The sequence below is a fragment of the Malania oleifera genome, chromosome 1, assembly GCF_029873635.1.
Source record: "Malania oleifera isolate guangnan ecotype guangnan chromosome 1, ASM2987363v1, whole genome shotgun sequence".
Classification (NCBI taxonomy): Eukaryota; Viridiplantae; Streptophyta; class Magnoliopsida; order Santalales; family Ximeniaceae; genus Malania; species Malania oleifera.
The window spans coordinates 77,033,276-77,055,497 of record NC_080417.1 but is presented as its reverse complement, the minus strand read 5'-3'; the positions used below and the strand labels follow the sequence as shown (position 1 = coordinate 77,055,497).

The following is a 22,222-nucleotide window of genomic DNA, read 5'->3' as shown; positions in this document are numbered from 1 at the left end:
GAATGAATGTTTAATTTTGGATGTGCTTTAGGTTCCAATGGTGGAAAATGTTTCTCATATGGAGAGACCATAAAACAAGGAATAGGTTGGGCTTGGATCTAGGTAGGTACTGGATTCTAGTAAGGAACTGGATTAGGTTCTTCTAGAGGAAGTAATCCTTCTTGGCAAAGAATTTCAAGAGCTCTATCATAGATCCATAGAGGTTTGGGTTTAGGATTTGAACGCTGGATTCCTATCCATGGGTTGCTTGGGTTGTCAGGCTTTTTGTAAGGAGGAAAAGGTTTACAAGATGGTTTGGTTTCTTTCTGGTGTGATTTGTGACAATAACAATCTGGATCACTCATCATAGGGTCGACATCCCAGATAAAGTGGCTTTTAATCTTGTCAGTATAGATGGGAGATCCATCTGGATTGATACTGTCAATGGGAATGTCATCTTCAAAAGTAACAGGCTTTATCATTAAGGACTGGAAAACTGGTGGTGTGCCAGAGGAAGCACCATCTTTGGAATCAAACACAGTCTTCATGGTTCTGTCTGGTAGTCTCTGGAATTTTGGATCTGAAAGATGAATAGGTGTTGACTACTGGTGAAGTTGTTCATAGCTGGTAATCCACTCTAGAGGGATTAGCTGCTTCAATTTGTCTCTGGGGATTTGTCGTGGTATCTGCAGAATGGTTGGCACTTCATCTTCTCTTTCAGCAGTGATCAAAATGGTGTTGTCAGACTGTCCTGGAAGGGGGAGATCAACAACATGATCTTGTAGTCTATAAATGAGCTGATGATGAAGAGTAGCCATGTAAGCAGAGGGTATCTGAGGAGCACCAGTGATTTGAAGTTGAACCTTTATACAATTCTTCAAATTCTTATCCCTTAGAGGAATATTGAAATTTGGGAAAAAGGTGAGGCAGACACTTCCAGCTTAAAGTGTAGTGAGAGAGGTTCTGATTGCAGCATGCTCATACTGAGTATAAGTAGTGTTGAGAAGAGTGATTCTTGCTATAACAGGAAGTCCTTTTCTGCCATGTAAGGTGAAGAGATGTCGAACAGCACCAAAGTGAAGGTGAGTGTAACCTTCTCTGATTCATTGGTTGATCAGATCTTGGTCAAGTTCAAGATCAATATACTGTTCTCTAGAAGAGGCTGGGATAAGACACTTATCGAGGGCTGTGCTCTGAATGAATTCTTTAACTTAAGGTCTATTATGGGATATGAGAAGAGTATGGATTTGGTTGGCTAAGGATTTTTTTATTATGAAAATATTGTAGGGATTTACAAGAGGAAGGGAGGTTTCCTGGATCTGCGTAGAATCAGGAATATAAGAATATTCTACTAGGTTGGTAATCTTGGAAGAAACAATTCTTTTTATGGAAGGAGGAAGAGAGATGGAAGAAGAAAGACGATTGTCAGTAGAGGGCGTATCCATGGTTTGCAAGTTTCCCCTTAAACTATTTGTACCTCGTTCTTCTAAAAATCACTTCTATGATCTTAACTCTCCTGGTTTCCAGGAAAGAACATGACTTTTTTTCTTCTTCTTTTTTTAAATCGAGTTGCCACTTTATTATATTTATAGAAAGGCAAAATAAATAGAAACCTTTATTAAAGAGTTTTAGGTTCGGGAATACCATTGTGAATAGGGAAGTACCCCTGTAACTCTTTTCAATAAGAGTTGAAATGTTGACATCTTAAAACACCCAGTTACTACTCTTATCTTGTGTGTCCCCTTAAAAAATATTTACTTTATTAAAGTTAAATTTTATAATTTTTTTTGCAAAAGAAAATAAAAATGAGAGAAGACATGAATCGATCAACCACCCTCAGAGGTTGGTTGACCTATGCCTTGCTCTCGGTCAATCGCAGCCACCCTTTTATTTTTATTTTTTTATTCTAGAAAATATGCAACTCTTAACCCTTTTGACAAGGCTTTCATAGAGTCTATGAAAATACTTGTGCCCATTGAAAACCTACTAAGTGCATTTTCAAAACAACAAAGAGAAAATGAAAAAAAAAACACATAAATACATAAGAAAAGAAATGGATTTTTGTGTTCTTGAAAGTTGTGGCTGCATCTATTCAGGATAGACTACATACATACCCTCTTAAAAGAGAGATCAAGGGTGTAGGTCGACAAAGCATTTTTAGTTTTTACTTAATAATATTTTTGAGTTTTTTTTTTTTTTTTTTTAAAAAAAGAACCCAAAAACCATTTTGAGATAAATCAATATTTTTTTTAATAAAACATGATTTTTTTTTTTTTTGAATACTTTCTGAATTAACAGAGCCTGGAAATCTCTAAAACTGAGCCGAACAAACCAATTGATTAAAAACTTGAATACAAATTGGATCGAATTTTCAGACTGGATCTTTAAATACTTTTATAGACAGCCGTATGTATAAGAATTGTTGAAACAACATTTTAACTTCAAAAAGAAGCAGATGAGCAACGTCTCAAAATAGGCAGATGAACAAAAAGAGACGAGCAGCAGGAGCTCGTCGGAACGTCCTGCAGGTCCTGAACCCTAGCACTCGCCATCCCGTCCCAGCTTTCGATCCTCTCTCACAGCCTCCAAGCCTTCTTGGCCGGACATCTCAGCCTTCATAGACGATGATCTGCGCTTCCTTCTGTCGAGGCTCGAATTCGAAGCCTCTTCTCTGCCAGTCTACCAGAGGTCCGAACACTCGGGGTCTCTTCTCCGTCCAAGGCTCGAAGGCTCTTCTTTGCTCGACGTGAGTCCCTTCCTCCTTCTTCTCCATATCCTTACCTACGTTTTACTAGTTCGCAGGATATGATTGAACTATTGAAGTGCCCCAAGAACAAAGCAGATGTTTCAGTGTTTGAATGGTGAAACGCAAAGTTGATGTTAATGTTTCTTGAGTTCTCCAGTATGAGTGCTCTTAACGATTATGCGACTCATAACTGAGCATGAGTGATGCTATTACCTCAATACTTTTCATACAAAAGGAAAAACATGCCCAAATATATATATATATATATATATATATATATATATATATATATATATATATATATATATATTGTATAGATAGATAGATAGATATAAACTACCATAGCCCGGCCGTTGTATCCTCTTATTGTTAATTGTTAATGACCGAACTTTCTTCAAACCCTTTTATTCAAACCTCGTTCTCAGATGGAGTACGTGAATCCCAAAGGGCTTTGCTTAGATGGTCGCTGTCCCATTGAGTTCTCTTCCTCCCTCTGTGGGCTTCTAAGTTCATCCCTTCTCTTAATCTCATTAAGATATCAGATGAGGCAGATACGAGCAGAGATTGGCGCTGTGTCCAAAGCTTTTTCCACCAGCATAGTTTTTTGTTCTTTGTTTTAAATTTCCATCCACTGTAGAAGAAACATTTGAACTGATGTAGCTTGACCTGTTATTTTTTTATGATTAACTGCAGTTCTGCTGTTTTTGAGATGGGTAACACAAAAGTCATTGCTGCAGTATATGGCCCTAGAGAGGTACCTTTAATATCTCAAGTTTAATTTAGTCTTTTATTGTCCCCTTCATTTTTTTCTGGTTTCATATCTAATCATTTTAGAATTAACCTTCAAAAGTGGGGTTTTGTTGGGGTATGGAAAATCACAGATTGTAACTCAGTAAAGTTCCTTTTTTTATAGTACAATTGACTAGTAGTTAGGCTGAGTTGTACTAGTGTTCTTGATCTTCGAATGTGATTGCTAAAATTTGTCGCATGTGTTTTTTTAATTATTTTCATTTAGAAATTAGCTAGTGTTTCAAACTTATGAATTCATAGAGTATGAGGCTGTGGTGATTTAATACGTAGGCTTGAAATATATTTGCAATTTATGAGAGAAAAATTGTTATTTAATCGTTTCCTTTGAGCAATGAACACGTAAGCTCCAATTTATGAGTTGGATGCTACATGGCTTGCTGATGATGATGTCCATGGTAGCGCTTATAATTTGTTGGAGTCATATTTGCAGTCCCACTTTGCAGAGCAGAGTTCCTTTTAGCCAGGGGATAATGATGTAGCACCATCTACATCCCATAGGTTGCCCATTCGGCACACTTATCTTAGGCATATGTTTAAGAAGGTTTAGGAAATAGTGTAGGACATCTTTGTATTTTTTAATTATGTGTTTAGTGAGTTATTTTTGTAAATGTGTTAGGTCTAGTAGTGGTTTAAGTGCTGGACATGCAAGTTGATGAATAGTTATTGTTTGAATCAGATTGTCGCCCCCCTCCCCCCCCTTCTCTCTCTCTCTCTCTCTCTCTCTTGTAAGCTCTTGCTCTTCTTCTTCTTCTTCTTCTTCTCTTGTCTCTCCTCCAATTCTGTCTCTCACCTTTGTTCTGTTCCTGCCCCATTGTTTTCTTCTTCTGTCCTCCTGCTGCTGCTGCTGTGTCTCTTCTTCTTCTTCTCTGAATTCTGATACTTTCCTACTTCTAATAGCCCGTAAGCAATCTTTAATGTTATTCAATTCAAAATTTAAATACATATCCACTACCTAGCATGGAAATTTGGATGAACTCAATATACAAAAAAGTAATAAAAACTACGAGAATTGCAGAAATCAAACAATAATTCATCGATCAAAAACTGACTTCCAATTTTCATTTTGGTTGTCTTCTATCTACTAAAAACTCTCATAGTTGGTGCCTTATTCAAAAGTTCTAAAATATGAATCGTGTTTATTCCTCATTCTCAAATATAAGGAGCTCTTTAGTCCCTACCTAGTTCTAGGCAAGTTTAAATTTTTGAATTCATTATTTTAGAAGGTTTAGCATATCAAATGTTTCCATGGTTGTTAATTTGAGATAACTGATGTGTTTTTTTTTCTGAACCAAGTGTGATTTTTGTACTTCATATTCGTTTTTACTATCTTGACTTGTGTGTGTGATTGAGAAAGTTCCTCACAGTTTTGGGGTTCATTGGTGTTAGATTGCCCGCTTCAAAGCCGTTATGCCACCACAGAATATTGGAGTGGATCATAGGTCAACTTTTGCATTGGGGGGTAGAAGCACTGAACTTTCTGGTCAACAAATTGCAAGAGCAGAAGATAAGCTAAGCAGAGACTGGAGTTTTTCAGGAGGACCCAAAGTTAGCATTAGACCAAAACTTGCAAGCGTTAGTCTGTATAGAAAAGGCGTTGGTGTTTCATGTAATCATTCTAATTACCATATAATGATGCTAAGTTGCCAGTTAATGTTAACATAGATATCACTTAGATTTCATTTGCATGTGCATGTACAAAATGGTGCTTTGTTTCTATATCATACTATATGGGTTTCATCCTACCACAATCCTAGTGATGACTCCAAAAATAAGGGAAAAAGGAAAGAAAACAAGTAAACTTCAGGCCCTCCATATTTTTTAAGTAACAATTTGTGTGAAATCAATGCTCAAAGATCCTTAAATTGAAATTAAACAGTGTTTTGTTTCACAGAGATAAACTTCCTTTTAGTTTGCGTATGATAAAATAGCATTAAGCTTAGGGTGAGCCTCAAGTTCTGGCATGTTGACCTCCTATGAGCACAAAAAGACATTTCTTTTATGTAGCTTTCAACTGGACAGAACAGTATAAACTTCACAAGCTTTTAAGTCACTGTATTTTTTTTAGATAACTCAGTGGGCTTTTGATGAAGTAAACTTTTGATGTTTGGACTTGTGCTCTTTAAAAGGTTAAGACTAGATCTGTTTAATGGTTCTTTCAGCTGAATATTATTTGCAAAACTATCACTGTGGCATTAGTTCATATATGCACATTAGCATTATGTTGCAACTTTTGGAAGTTGTCATCAGACCAAATGAGTATTTTGTTGGGCAACTATTTAGGATAGTCCTTCTACTTTTGCTATTTCATATAGTAATTACTCATAGGAGGCTTTCTTAGGAAGCTAAGTGTTTTTACCTACAAAGGAATGGTTATTTATCGTTGGTTATAATTTTAGTGAATTTCTTTATTCTTTAAATCAATATATGTTATATCCTTATTTTTTGGTAAAAGAAAAATATGTTTTTAAAACTAACAAAAATATTTAAAACCCTTTGCATCATTACAACTATTTCCATAACTTCATTGGATGCTCATGAATGGACGACAAAACGCTACTATTTGTAATGAAGCAATGAGTAGCCCAAGATAAAAATAAGAATAAACTGCAATAATATTTGTTTCTACATAGATATAAATTGTGCAATGGAACTCTTTTAAAATCTGATTGATATCTATGCTAGTTTGTTCCTTCAGGAAAGAAACTTGATCTTTCTATTCAATTTAGATAAATAATAAGGTATTACCAGTCTTGTGCTTCTGTTCCCAGGAGATGAAAAAGGCTTTGATTGTGTAGTACCATCGTGCTTGGGTCCCTACTTCATTCTGTTATCATGTTAGATACCTCAACATTTTGAGCAAATACGTAATAATTATACTCAAGACTCAAGTAATCCTCCTCACCTTCGTTTGCTTGAACTGTCTTTGTTAATTCTCATTGAATATTGTAATGTCCATTACTCCATTATGAAATATATTTGTATCCCACAAAATGAGTTTTTGAGTGTTGAAAGTAGAAGGCTGAGGTCAAATTAAGAACCAACATCAAGTAAGAAGCTAACTGTGAATTAAGACTGTCTCATGTTTTTCTGTTTACTAGTCCTTGGCTTTGAAAGCTTTGAGCTTTTACCAAATCTAAAATATTTGATGTTGGATGGAGGTTAAAATTAGGCAAAAGGGAAAATTAATTCAAGAAGAGTTCTTTCATTCATCCACTTGGTCTTAGTCTTTTAGCTTTTTTCCTTCTCCATAGGCTCTGAGGATAGATGACTGGGCAAATAATATCATGATGCCTTGGCTGGCTGACATATACATCCTTTTGCAAGTTTACTTATACAGAATCATTCTTTAGTGGAATTATGTATCTTTTAACTGGTTTGTTCTATCAAATTCTTCTAATCTGTATGCTGCTTTGTTCCTGGTACCATTTTACTGCTAACATTTCTTTAGTTCAAATCCTTCACATGAAACCCTAAATCATGCCACAGTATCTATCAGCTTCTATGCCCTTGTAAATTTGCCAATTTACTGATTTCTTTCCTAAAGCTTTGTCCTTTAGTACTCAGATACTTGACCAGATATTTTTTGGAGATTAGCGTAACCTTCTATTCTTCTGTATTAGTCCTAGTTTTAATCCAAGAACCTTAGCTCTTCTCTAACTTAAGGTCCTAAAGATGTAGCACAGAAGAGCTTCCTATATTGTCAAAAATGTACACTAATGCTTTTCTTTTCTTAGCGATCTTTTCTCCTTTTCTCATTTCAGTTGGTTCGATGACTAATTGTTTGATTCCTGCAATTCATTTAGTTTTTTTTTATTATATTTGTACATTGAATTCATCCAAATTCTCAATCTCTCATAGTAAGTAGTGGATATGTATTACATTTTGAACTATATAACATTAAAGGCTACTAAGGAACTATGTGATGTAGGAAAGAAGAAGAACTATACATCAACTTGCATGTCCAACACTTGAAGCACCACTACAACTAAAACATATTTAAAGAAAAAATTCAACTGAACAACTAACTACAAAATACTAAAGGAAGTCACTAGATAATACAAAGACGTCCTCTATACAAACACTATTTCGTAAACATTCTTAAACCAGTGCCTAATATTTGTGCCTGCATGTCCAACACTTAAACCACCACTACGACTAAAACATATTTACAAAAATAACCCAACTAAACACCTAATTACAAAATACTAAAGGAAGTCACTAGATAATACAAAGAGGTCCTCCATGCAAACACTATTTCCTAAACCTTCTTAAATTTATGCCTGAAATGTGTGTCGAATGGGTGGCCTGTGGGATGTAGATGATCCTCCATTATTTTCCCTCAATTGAAAGGAACTCTACTTTGTAGAGTGGGACTGCAAATATGACTCTAGAAAATTAGGAGCACTACCACGGACATCATCCTTGGCAAGCCATGTAGCATATGACTCAGGACGACCTCTCCATTGAACCAAGTAGCGACAAAATCCTTTGTGAGGAGATGTCACAAACTCATCATCCAATATAGACTTCACTGTTTCCTGTGGTTGAGAAATAGAGGGAGGCTGAGGAGCTGCTGAACCTGCATGAGCATCAAATGGCAAACCAAGAGGCTCAAAAGTGCCTTGGTAAGGTGTTAAATCCTCTACATTCAAAACTGGACTAATGGTCATATGAGTAGGTAAATCAAGCAAATATTCACAAGGTCCAACTTTCTTAAGGATGAGGAAAGAGCCAATAGCATAAGCATGGAGCTTTTGAACTGAATATCTAGGGTAGCATTGAGGTCTTATGCAAATCATGACACTATCACCTACATTAAACTCTCTAGCTCTCTAATGCACATTTGCAGTAAGTTTATAATCCATATTACTCATAGCAAGTTTTCACCTAACGTCAGCATGCAACTCATGAATGAGATCTATAGCATGGTGAATGTCTCATATAAGTAGTAGCTCACTAGGTAACTCATTGGGCACAACATTAGAGAACTCAACTAGCAACTCTTCTACCTCAGGTGGGTACTCTCATGAAACTCTTGATCCTCAAAAGGAACCTCTTGAGCGGCGATTGCTAAAATGTACCTATTTTCTAAGCTCTCTTGCTCAAAAGCCCTATGATCAAGCAAGTGAATGCTTCTTTGAACTGGGACTGGAATGACTACCTTGTTCCTTAAAAAGGCTACCATGTTCCTTAACTTAGGATCCTTGTGTGTGGGCTTGGTAGGGGTCAAGATGATATTCTCATCTTTGTGCGTTAATGCATGTGTTTTCCCTACCATGATTGGTTACATCATGACCAAAAAACCATGGTCTCCCTAATAGGATGTGAGCCACATCCATTGGGAGTACGTTGTACTCTATCCTTATAATCTCCCATTTGGATGGGTACAAGACACTTCTTGGTAAGTGGTAGATTTGTCTTGTTTACTGATTTCACCTTAAAAGGATGAGGATGTGGCTCACCCCCTTTAAAATCTTCCTAGAGTAGCCTTCATGCTACTACCACCCATCAATAACTTATGTGTCCTCTCTCCACAACGAATGATGGTGTGGAAAATAGTGGTCCGTTTCCCCTTCTCACCATCCATGGTACTGGATAAGACACACCAAACCACGTTGACATGGGGGTCATCCTCCTCAAAGTCATCTATAAGCTCACCCTCATCTAGTCCTAGAAGTTTCATCTTGGCAAACCAAACTTTGTCCTCATCCTTTATACGGTCCCAGACTACCCTATCTAAAAGGTGCTTGACTCTAATTTCCCATCATAGGCACACACGTCTATCTTGACCCTTTTTGTGGCATCTCCATAGTCATCCCATCTTGCCCGAGTTTTTTCCCAATTTATCTTTTTTTTTTTTAAATATATATATTAAATAATACCTTTTTTGGGAAAATAATTCCTGGAATGACTCTGACGTTATCTCGCTACTTCAAGTAGCGAGATTTGCCATGTGTCATTCCGGGAATTATTTTCCCAAAAAAGATATTATTTAATATATTTTTTTTAAAATGATAAATCGGGAAAAAACTCCTACTCACTCACCCTCTCCTCTCTTCAGCAAAGTTTTTTGTTGTGTCGGAAATCTACCAGCTAGCTAGCTAGCGAGCCACCCACCCAGTCCTGTCCTCTTGTACTTCTGCTCTATAAATTAAATGGTAGGAGACGTTAACATTAAAAATATATTATATGTACTGAAGAATAATTGAAGGTCCCTCCTCCTCGTCCTCCTTTATTGATGATACCCACGAGTTTATTGTATGGACACAATAAATATGCCTACCCGTACAAACCACTTAATTTAAGAAAATTTAGAGACCAATGAACTCAAAATATCTAGAATAATTTAATAATTATTAAAAATAAACTTAATAAAATGTGATAAAAAAATCAGCATGTTTATGTATAGTAAGATACTAAAATAAATAATTTAAGAAAATTTAGAGACCAATGAGCTCAAAATATCTAGAATAATTTAATAATTATTAAAAATAAACTTAATAAAATGTGATAAAAAAATCAGCAAGTTTATATATAGTAAGATACTAAAATAAATAATTTAAGAAAATTTAGAGACCAATGAGCTCAAAATATCTAGAATAATTTAATAATTATTAAAAATAAACTTAATAAAATGTGATAAAAAATCAGCATGTTTATGTTAGTACGATACTAAAATAAATAATTTAAGAAAATTTAGAGACCAATGAGCTCAAAATATCTAGAATAATTTAATAATTATTAAAAATAAACTTAATAAAATGTGATAAAAGATCAGCATGTTTTTGTTAGCATTCAAAATTTAAACTGAAGGTGGTGAAAATAAAGAAAGAAATATTTTATCTTTGTGTAGAAATCTTAAATAAAATTTAGACTTTGTTAAATTCTGAATGACATGAAAATAGCTTTTAGTCAAAAATTAATGTTAGTTAAACTCACATGCTCTGGATGTGTTTGCCAAGGATTTTGTCATGTTCTAATCTTTGCATATAATATATATTTATTGGATGGACACAATAAATATGCCTACCCGTACAAACCAATAAACTCGTGGGTACCATCAGTAAAGGAGGACGAGGAGGAGAGAACTGCAATTATTCTTCAGTACATGTAATATATTTTTAATGTTAACGTCTCCTACCATTTAATTTATAGAGCAGAAGTACAAGAATTCAGGGCTGGGTGAGTGGCTAGCTAGCTAGCTAGCTGGTAGATTTCTGACAACAACAAAAAACTTTGCTGAAGAGAGGAGAGGGTGAGTGAGTAGGAGTTTTTCCCCTATTTATCATTTAAAAAAAAAAGATAAATCGGGAAAAAACTCCGTGTCTTGCCCTCTGGGGGAATATTGAGCATGCCTAGGGTTAGGTTGGTACTCTACATCATTAAACTCAAATTTACCTTCCTTAAACCTAGGCTCTAGATTGACTTGAGGCTGAATTAGTGTACTAGTCTGTTTTGGAACCTGACTCATATTTATTGGTGCTAGAAGGAACTCCTGGAGTAGGAAGAATATCTTGGGCTGACCCTACTGAATACGGGGACTCATTTGGGTGCCTAATGATGGTTCTATGTCTTATACAACATGGCGCTTACCTAGCAAAGTCATGACTTGGTCAAACTGTTGTGTGAGATGCTCATACTTTTGGTTTGTTGATTCCTGAAGAGTGTCTAATAGGATAGGTAAGGATTGGGTATCATTTGATGCAAGTTCAGTGAATGAGTAATGCAGCATGGTGCAACGATGCTGAGGAAGACTGAACTTTACTACAAGTGATATGAGTCCAAAAATTACTACAATGCACACGCATGAAGTCATGGAATATAATGCATATGATTATGAGTTGAAATGGTCTCGCTTGACTTGGCAACAAGGAATGGACTAAGTATGGTATGAACAAGGATTCAAATGATGAATAAACTAGTGGAATTTACAAAACACACGGCAATTTTTTTTTAAAATGGTAACAAGAAACTTGGAATTATGCAATTTCAAATTTCCTAATCATACAAATTTTAGTCATGAAAATGTGAGAATTTGGTTTCATATAGAAAGCCAAAGTCCCTGTTAAAGCTTAATACATTGTTGGCCCACAACGTAACAGCTTAAGCTTTTAGTAGTGGTAATTTGACATGGTATCATAGTTGGTTACCTGTAGGTCCTGGGTTCTAGTCTTGTCGCCTGCATTTGTGTTTAAAAAATTATTATACTCTCTGTTATTATGTGTTTATCTCTCCATGTGTTATCGGGGCAGCACGTGCAGGGAGTGTTAAAGCTTGATATACTTTGTTGGCCCACAACCTAACAGCTGAAGCTTTAAGGTAGAGTGGTAATCTAACAGCACCCTATAAAATCAAGACTTTTATTTGGCTGGTTGCACTTGATATAATTAACAACAATAACTTGTTACAGATGAGGAGACTTTTGAAGGGGTCTCTCTCTAGATATTTGTGTGCTTCTCTTTAACTGTTCGGAATCTGCATTGCATATTTCTATACATTGTGATTATGCTTGGACGATACGGAATAAGTTATTTAGTTTGCTAGGTGAATGTTGGGTGAGTTCAGAGATGGTGGAAGACTTTTTGGCAGTTTCTTTTGTTGGTTTTGGCAGCAGAAAGGAAAGGGCAGCACTCTGGAAATGTGCTTTCTTTGCAATATTTTAGGGGCTGTGGATGGAGCGTAATGCGCATATTTTTTCAGGGAAGTCATATTTTTCTAGTTTGGTCAAAGATACATTATTTGGCTTCTCTTTGGTGTGTGGGTCATGGGAATTTTAAGGGGGGTGAGCTTTTTAGATATTCAGCACGACTTGCGGTATTTGCTTGATTGTTAGATTGTGCTCGTTTTATTTGTTCTTTTTAGTTTTCGATTCTCTGTTTTTGGTTGGATTTTTCCAGATTTTCCTAAGACAGATGTCGTATTCTCCTGGTAAATTCTTAATCTATGAATAAAATTCTTCTTTTTCTATCATGAAGAAGAAGAAGAAGAAGAAGAAGAGTAGCAGCAGCAGGACGAAGAAGAACAGAGATGGGCAAGGAACAGAACAGAGGTGAGAGACAGACTTGGAAGAGAGTTAAGAGAAGAAGGAAGGAGGAAGGTGGAAGAAGAAGAAGAAGAACAGCTGGAGCCTGTGGGAGGGAGAGAGAGAGAGAGCGAGAGAGAAGGGGGGGGGGGACTGCAATCTGATTAAAACAAAACTGTGCTTCAGCTTACGTGTACAGCAATTAAACCACTACTGCAACTAACTCATTGTACACAAATAGCCAAACTATACACACAATTACAAAATACTAAAGGAAGTCACTAGATAGTACAAAGAGTTCCTCCATGCAAACATTATTTTCCAAACCTTATTAAACCTATGCCTAGAATACATGTGCATAATGGGTGGCCTATGTGTTACAGTCCCACATCGGGTGTGTACTAGGGAGATCTTGGGTTTATAAGCATACTTTGGGCTCCAACTATGTGAGGCACCTTTTATAAGACAAACTCATGAGGCCAGTGGGCCCAAGTGGACAATACCTTACCAGAATTGCGCCCAAGACAGTTACACTATGGGATGTAGATGGTCCTCCACCACTATGTCATGACCTTTGGGCACTTCTGTATGTGTATGTCTTCACAGTGCCAAAAACAGAAATAATAGCTGAATTTAAATTAGATATGTTGACCTGCTTGCTTAAGTGTCCAAGTCTTTTGACATTTTTTCCAGCCATGTCCTGAGGGATTTTCTTAGGCAACTGGTTAGCTGTGCATGCTGTAGTGCACAGTCAAAATTTTCGTTCACCATTATTTTGTATGCTACTGCTTTGAACAAGTCCTTGTACTCAGGAGACTTACCGGAAGAGCCTTGCTACTGAATGAGATAAGAAAACAATATATTTGAGCAGCAAACCAAGAAAATTTGTTTTTGTATAAAAGTTTTCCTAACCTACACCTTGCTACCCCTCCCAATCTTCATATACCGCTTTCATTTGCATTGTTGTATCAATAGGAACAATTGATTTTTATATATATTTCCTAAGTTTTCTTGCAGGTTGGGCAAGTTCTCAAATTGCCAATAGTGCTTTTACCATGGGAACCGCTGCTGTTCTCCCATTTTACACCCTCATGGTTGTAGCTCCTAGAGCCAATTTGGTATGTTTTTATATTTATGAACTGCTTAGTTACTATGGATTTCAATATTTGCACCTTCTTTACGAACTTTGTTCTTTGGCTTACATGAGTATTGAGTTTAAACATTGAAAAAAGAAGTGCCAGTATTTGTAGGGGTAAGTTTGAGGCAACACAGTTGTTTCACTATAGTATGGGTTATGGGATGGGAGGACTATCTCGGGCATTATATTCATAATATTTTATTATTACATTTCATATTTTAATACATTGGTTCAGATTTTGGGACTTGACTTTTTTCTTTTTTGTTTTTCCCATAAGGATTGACCTTGTGTAGATTTAGGCACTTTTATGCATTATTGAAAAATTGAGCCCTACATTGGTTTCTTCCCCCTAAATTCCCTCTCTCTCTCTTTCTCTCTCCCTCTCTCTCTCTCTCTCTCTGTGAGGTTAAGCTTGCTTTGTGAAAATGGAACAGAATGGGAATGGAGTGGCCGTAATACAAAAGAAAATGTAGAACCATTCTAAGGCAAATAACATGGAAGAGACAAAGAATGACTATTCCCATATCTCACAATGGGAATGTCTTGTGTCATAGTTATTCCATTGTCATCATATTTCATCCCACAAGCCAAATGTTACATAAAAAATTCTCCCACCTTTTTTAATCCCTTTTTCTTTTTTATCCTTCCTTTCCTCTCTCTCTCTCTCTCTCTCTCTCTGTTTTTGCATTACTGTATTTACTAAATAAAAAAATAAAAATAATAGAAAACAGTAATGCTGCGTTTGGGAGCATGGATTTCAGATTTTGGATTGGATAGATTTGGACAAAATCAATATAATTTTATAGTACATTTTATCCAAATCCATATAAATCTAAATCCAAGGCCTTTCTCATAAGGTAAAGGAATTGTGACCACATATCCAAAACTAGCACCATTGGTATTAGAAAATCTTCAAGCTTTCTATTATTTTCTTCAAGTAATGAGCATAATTTTAGGAAACTTAAAAATGCAGACGAAGAAGTTCACGGAAAGTAGCATTCCTTATGTTGTGCTTGGACTTTTGTATGCATATCTTTTGTACCTTTCTTGGACGCCTGAAACGATAGGATTGATGTTTGCAAGTAAATACTGGCTGCCAGAGGTGTGTATTTTCCTAGCATGTAAAAAAAAAATTGATACATGGTTGTTACACTTGTTTAGTTATACAGGATTGATTTGTAGTAGGTGTCTTAGTTAACTATTTCTTCTCCTTGTGCATGCTCTCTTTGCAGCTTTCTGGCATAGCAAGGATGTTCTCCAGTGAAATGACTTTAGCTTCTGCATGGATTCATTTATTGGCTGTAGATTTATTTGCTGCAAGGTCTCTCTCTCTTCTCTCTCCAAAAAGTGTGCTGGCAACACATGCATGTTCACGTGCTCACAATTGTATTTCAGATCTGACACTTCTGGTTGTGCTTTGTCCAGGCAGGTTTTTCATGACGGACTAGAGAACGAAGTTGAGACCCGACATTCAGTTTCCTTGTGCCTGCTTTTCTGCCCTATTGGGATCATGACTCATGTAATCACCAAAGCACTAACAAAAACACTCATCAAACACGGCATGTGATTTCAGTGCAATACTGTGAAAATATTGGATTGGCAAGATGGACAGAATTGCAAAAATTTCAGTTGAATGAACATGTCAATTATTTTCATCAATTTTCTAGGGATTTTTTTTTTCTTTGCAAGCAGGAATTTTTTTTCCCTGTTTTTACTTTAAAAAGAACTGTTGCATGACTGGGCATTTCTGAGTTTATGACATGAGAACGTACAATACATCTTCCTTTGTACCCCAAACTTAAGGTCAGCCTCCCACTTAATAAAACCAACGAGTTCAAGCATGACATGTGAAGTGCAGCCACCAAAATTGATGAAGAAATTTGCGTGGACTCTGGAAACCATTGCGCTCCCAACTCTCAACCCTTTCAATCCAGCTCTCTCAATTAACTTTGCTGCTGAAACTCCCAAATCAGATGGATACTGAAACACTGGACTAGCACTTCGCTGCAGCAGTGGCTGAGACATTCTTCTCCTATGAACAAAACCAAGGAAACGTGAAAAATCTTTCAAAGACTTACCGTTCCAGACATTAAATCCTTCCGGGTACCTTTCAAGATATTCTTGTTGCCTTCTCCTTGCCCATTTTGAATGCTTCAGCCTGAATGTAACCCCAACAGTGGCTGCCAAATCTGTCATATTTTGAAATGCTGATGCTCGATGGCCAAAATCAATATCAATTCTGTTCAGTGTCTGAAACTCGCCTTATATTGAAATGATCTCGACTGTATCGACAACATCTGCAGTAAAAAAACAGACTTAAATTTCATGCACTCGTAATGAACTTTTGAATGAACAGAGGGTTCTAAATAGCGGAATGATTTATACAACAAGAAACAGACTAACCTGGGCCATTGCACCAGCATTCATATAAACAGCTAACCCCACGGTCCCAGGAATTCCTGCAGCAAACTCGAGACTTGCGAATCCTTCATTTGAACATTGCACGTCCAACCGATTACATGGATACCCACTTCCATCTCTGTAAATGCCAGCCTCAGTACTCTCCAGAAATTGGACTTGATTCAGGATAATACAGCCGTCAAAACCCAAATCATCAAAGAGTAAAATTTGAGCCTTTACCAACAACAATGAAGCCGATGGAATGCTCACGACAGTATCTGCATTAGTTTTAAAAATAGAACGCATAAATTCAACTTCGTCAAAAAAAAAAATTAGCTACTTTCTTTTCTTGTCACGGATAATGAATAAAATAGCGTGAAAAAATGGGCGCAAAAACAACTAAAACTAGCATAAATCTGAGTCGGGGGGCAGCTGAAGCTGCTGAACCAATATGAAACCCGGTTCCGAAAATGCGAACGTGAGTGCTTAATTAAACCGGCGGGAGAAGCGTAAAGGAGCGAGCAAGACCGAACCTGATAGCCGCAGGGAGCTGGTTTCGATGGGAAACCTGGAGAAAGTAGTAGCAAGGGCCTCCAATGCCCCAAGTGCTCCGATCGCTCAGTAACCGCATGCCGTGAACCAACTTCTACACGTTCCAGTTCTGGGTGGATTCCGGTTTATAGATGCTGCTGGCAGGATTGCAGGGAACAGAGATTATACTTCTTAGCGATTGGAGCAGAAAATGCGTTCGGGGACACGGAGGAGGCGCCATGGAGTGCCTCACAATGGTCAATCCATCGACCTCCTCTCTCTCTCTCTCACTCTCACTCTCACTCTCTCTCTCATCAATTGGTCAGCACAGCTAATGATTGGGACTTAAACCGGCTGGGATGGGCCGCTGTGCCGGGTTTTTATTCATTGCAAATGCTGGAGGGAGAATATCATATCAGGCAGGCCAATTGTTAGTTTTCTAATATAACATAATTAAATTAAAATATTTTAAAAGATAGTGTTTAGTACATATATTTTGAAGCATAAATTTTAGGTTTTGAATTTTAATTTCAATAGATTTAAACAAAATTTAATATAATTTTATATATTTATTTTTTCAAATTTAGACATTCAAATCTAAAACATTTCCTAAACATGGGATTTGGTGTCTTTGTCTCAAAATAAGTGGATACAATGCATACTTGAACTCAATTTGGCTCAAAATTTTGAGCTTGATTCATATTTGATTAATTTTAAAATAATTCAACATGAATTTGAACTGATCGCAACTTCTTCAAATTCAAGTTCAACTTAATTAAATTTGATTTGATTGTAAAATAATATTAAATAAGAGGGTGGCATGACAAGGGACTTTATGGCTAACATGGGGAGCATTGAGAGAGCAGAGGCTAGACGCCCCTATGATACTTATATAACTTGAACTCAACTCAAATTGCAAAAAATAATCGAGTCAAGTTATAAAATGAGTTCGAACTAAGTACCTTGTAAGCCAATTTGAGTTACTTACACTCCTATTTGAGATAAGTATCACCTGTCCTTTTATTATTAGATCTTCGATGATTGACTAAAAAGAAGTTCCTAGCTAGGCACAGCTTGTTTTGATTGTATAGTTACAAATCATGGCAAAGTAAGTTTTAACTAATTTTAAATTTATTTTGGAACATAAAAATCTATAAGAACAAATTGTAGATACCTTCTTTTATCTTAATCTAATTACTTAAAGTATTACTATGGTGTGCAATCAAACTTTAATTGCTCGTTTTACTAAATCCCACAATTTTTGCAAGGGCCAAAGCTTGAAATTGATCATAAAACATGTGGTGAGTCCCTTGATCAATTCTAAGTTTCAGGATGTTTTAGAGAATTTTGGCTTTGTGGGCTTGAATCAGGCCAGTTAAGAGTGACTCACCCCTTTGACCCTTCCTTAGCTAGCTCGGGTATCTCCCATGACACATGACTTTTCCTTGTTGGTTTCTTTTTGATTGTGTCTAGACACTATTGGACAACCTAATTGAAACTCTATGCGTAACCACGACCCTTCTCTCATTAGATAATAGTCATACTTTTAGTTAGCACAATAAATACCACCTTTCACGGCCCTTTTAGAAGATATTTTGTCTTTTAAATTTTTCAGTAAAACTTCCTCTCTCTACCTAAAAATTCTCTCCAAACCCATCATATCTACGTAATCGTTTTTCTACTCGATATTTGAACTCCTAAAGATCGTCCGATTCTCCTCTATTGACAATCTCCATTATAATTCGTTACTTGTATGCAATACTACCTTCTATCTACATCCAAAACTCTTTCCTTTGACAGACACGTGGTGGTGTCAATTCTTTCCAACCAATAGTTAAGATTAAAATTGATAAAAATGATAGTACTAATATTGTATTTTTATTTTTATTTTTATTTTTATTTTTATACATTAAAAAAGAGACTAGCTTCTAATAAATCAGCGAAATACTTGCATGGAATACATTACCCACATACATTTTAAAATTCATCCATCACAATATAGTACATTAATATTTTGATCCATTAAAATTATGTAGGCTCACATCATTGGAACCTACACTAAATCCTACAATACATTTTATTTATATAAAAATACTACATTTCCTTTCTAGATAAAACATTCACTTTCACGTGCAAAACCTGTTGGGTTTTTGTGGAGTTTAGTTGCGTTAAATTTGGATGATGACCCGACTTTTCTTTAATAAGAGATTTCTATCCTAAAGCTTAGTCTATGGAGCAGAGGATTGGGCCGTAAGGCCCTGTTTTGTAGCCCATTCAAAACCCTGTGCGTAGCATATAAAATGAGTGTTTTTGGGTGATTAGGGTATTCAGTCACACTTCGCGAGAGAGCGAGAGGAAGAATATTGTACCGCTGCACTCTCTGTATTTTCTTCCTGATAATGGTGAAATCCCTGTAATTCCGTGGACGTAGGCAAAATTGCCTAACCACGTAAATACTGTCTTGTGAGTGTGATTGATTTTTTTTTTTTTTTTTGGCGTGTATTCTTTCTCTATTTTGTTTCTCACGGATTTCGGGAATTTGTTCTTAATTTCCAACAAAACTAATATATTTTTCTTTTTCCAACGCTTTGCTTATAGAAAATTTGTGGGAACTAGTAGTTCTCATAGAAATGGATTCATTTGTATCTAGATTGAAGCACATTTTTAGCCTAGAGAGTGCACTCAATCACATGATCATCATCTGAGATTGTTCAATATTGTTTATCAATTTTCCTGAACTGGATGCTAGCTCTGCTCTAGGGGGGTTTCTTAGCCATCATCAACTTTGATATTATTTTCCTGGATGGGATAATTTGATCTGACGTTAAATAAAATTTAATTATGCAAAAAAAAAATTTCTTGGCTGGTTAATTCGCGTTATGCATCTTAGAATAGAAAAATGTCATATTCATTTTATTTATACGAAAATCATTGTTGACGACTCTGATCTATGTGTACGTCATTCAAGAAGTATTACACGAGATGGGCTATGAACGCAAAGAGAAGGAGAAAATTGGATCAAGATATAATCTCAAATAAAAATAAATCAAGAAACAAGTCTTTGATGGTATGAAATCATTTTAAAGTTTGTAAAACCATGGCTAATGATGGTTGTTTGACACAATAAGGTTTCCAAGATGTGAGAGCTTGTGTGTTAATTTTGCATGATAAGGTGAAGCAAGGCAAGCAAAACAAGAAAGGAATGAGGTAGGAAAGAAAAACAGTGGGCAATTTTATATTATTAATCTAGAGATCGATGTGGTGACGAATAATAATATCTAAACATTTGAATCAACGTCTTATATATGAATTAAAGTTCTAAATCAAGAGCGAGCAAACTGGGACGAAGAGAGGAAAGAGAAAAGCATAAAAATAAATATATGCCATGTATGTGGCAAACTTGGAGCCCAACATGATAAGAATAATTGTTTGAAAAGATTAGCAAAGTAAATCTTTTTACAAGAGTTTCAACATGTAATTAATTTATCAATATCAATTACAACTAACTTTTTTTTATTCTAGTCACAGACAAGACACAGAAGTGACAATTTAGATGGTAACATTGCAAGTGATGGAGAAGATGAAGTATCATGAAGAGTAAATTATTGAAATATTAGTATAAATTTCATGAATTTTTATGGTTATTGTTATTTAGTTACAATAATGATTATTATTTATGATTTGGATAATCTTTTTATTGCTGAACTTATATCTATGTGATGTGCCATTTTATTTTTAGAACAAAAAAGAAATGTGGACTAATTTTTCCATGTTTTAAGAAAAATGTTAAAATTTAAAATTTATGTATAACTTCCTATTTAATTTGTGGAATGTAATGGGATAAGAATGGAATGAAACAAAAATTTGAATGGAGTGCAAAAAAATAAAAAAGGCAAATGATAAAATTAATTTTGTTTTACTTGATTGCATTCTATTCCTATGCAACAAACTTGTACCAAGTTGCATTTTAACAACAACAATAAAATCAAGTTTTAAGTCCCACTAGGTCGGGTCAGTTATATGACTCATTTTTGCCAATTTATGCGATTATGGACCATTTATTTTAACACATTCAAGACTATTAAATCCTTACTTACTATCTCATTTCAAGTTATTTTAAGTCTACCCATACCCCTTCTACTACCCCGCACAATAACTAACTCACTCTTCCTCACTAGCGTAATATATGGCTTACGTTGCAAGTGTCGAAACCATATGAGTCATCCCTCCCTTATCTTATCGTCTATAAGAATTACACCTAACTCACCACGAATATATTCATTCCTTAATATCCTTTAGTGTTACATCACTCATTCATCTAAGCATTCTCGTTTTTGCAACTTTTACTTTTTATATATTCTATTTTTTCGTCGCCCAACATTCTGATCCATATAGCATAGCTAGTCTTATAGTCATCTCTATAAAACTTCCCTTTTTAATTTTAACACAAAGCACACTTGAAGCACTTATCCATTTTACCCAACCTACTTTAACTCTATGCATTATATCATCTTTAATTTCTCCTTCAACTTGCATAATGTTGTTTGTGCTCTTATACTTTGTTTTTTTCTTAAGCAAAGAAGGAAGAAAGAAAAAACATCAAGGGGCAGCATAGCAGGAGATCGTTGACGAGAGGACAGCAAGGACTCGTCAACAAAGGTTCTGAAATCATCGACGAGGAAAAGCCGAGAGCAGGAAAATCTTTGAGTTCTGGGCTCGTCGAGGAAAGCATGTTATCGTCGGCAAGTGGCCTTTTATAGATTGTCGACGAAGCCCTGAACTCGTCAACGAAAGACGCCTGGGCTGTGAGCAGTTTTTCTGAATTTTGAATTTTTGAACGTTGGGTGGTTGAGTAAACGGAGGGAAACCTCCGAGGAACTTCTATATATGTTATTCTGGGCATATATTGAAGAGATTGATCATTTTTTAGAAGTATATCGTATACATTGTGATTTTCATAGTGAAATTTGTGTGTCACTGCTTCCGTGGATGTAGGTTTTGCCGAACCACGTAAATCTTTGTGTTGTTCTTGTTCTGGTTATATGTTATTTACAAATTGGTATTAGAGCGATTGTTGTTATGGCATCGGGATCGTCTTCTACAAGATTTGACGTTGTCAAATTCGATGGAACCGGAAACTTCGGTTTATAGAAGAGGAGAGTGAAGGACGTTCTTGTGTAACAAGGAATGGCTAAGGCTTTGCTTGATACTCAACCAGAAGGAATGCATGAGGCAACATGGGTAGATTTGAAAGTAAAGGCAGCATCTACAATACACTTATATTTGGTCGACAAAGTTCTCTATCGGGTGATGGAGGAGGATTCTTGAGCGGCTATCTGGAAAAAGTTAAAAAGTCGGTGCATGTCTAAATCCCTCGATAACAAACTTTTTCTTAAGCAACGTTTATATTGGCTTAAGATGGTTGAAGGATCAAGTCTGGATCAACACGTACATCAATGCTTTTAATCAAATCATGAGTGATTTGATGAGGGTTAATGTGAGGTTTGATGAGGATGATAAGACTTTGATGCTATTAAATTCTTTGCCCTCAACTCATACCTACGAAAATCTTGTGACCACTCTTACGTGGGGAAAA

General features: G+C 35.9%; 1 protein-coding gene and 1 pseudogene across 2 annotated transcripts; one reads left to right on the top strand and one right to left on the bottom strand.

The window, feature by feature from the left end:
* The first annotated feature begins 2,127 nt into the window (after positions 1–2,127).
* On the top strand, positions 2,128–15,354 carry LOC131157326 (protein ABA DEFICIENT 4, chloroplastic). Of its 2 annotated transcripts, XM_058111389.1 has the most exons (7): positions 2,128–2,725; positions 3,419–3,479; positions 4,922–5,141; positions 13,575–13,675; positions 14,669–14,797; positions 14,928–15,016; positions 15,121–15,354. In XM_058111389.1, exons 1-7 carry the CDS (start codon positions 2,604–2,606, stop codon positions 15,260–15,262), a joined length of 864 nt encoding a protein of 287 aa, XP_057967372.1. In that variant the 5' UTR covers positions 2,128–2,603; the 3' UTR covers positions 15,263–15,354. The 2 variants fall into 2 exon arrangements, with proteins under 2 accessions (XP_057967372.1, XP_057967380.1); XM_058111397.1 differs by lacking the exon at positions 14,669–14,797 and having other exon boundaries at positions 2,171–2,725.
* Positions 15,310–16,937, bottom strand: LOC131157340 (uncharacterized; annotated as a pseudogene).
* Positions 16,938–22,222: the final 5,285 nt, after the last annotated feature.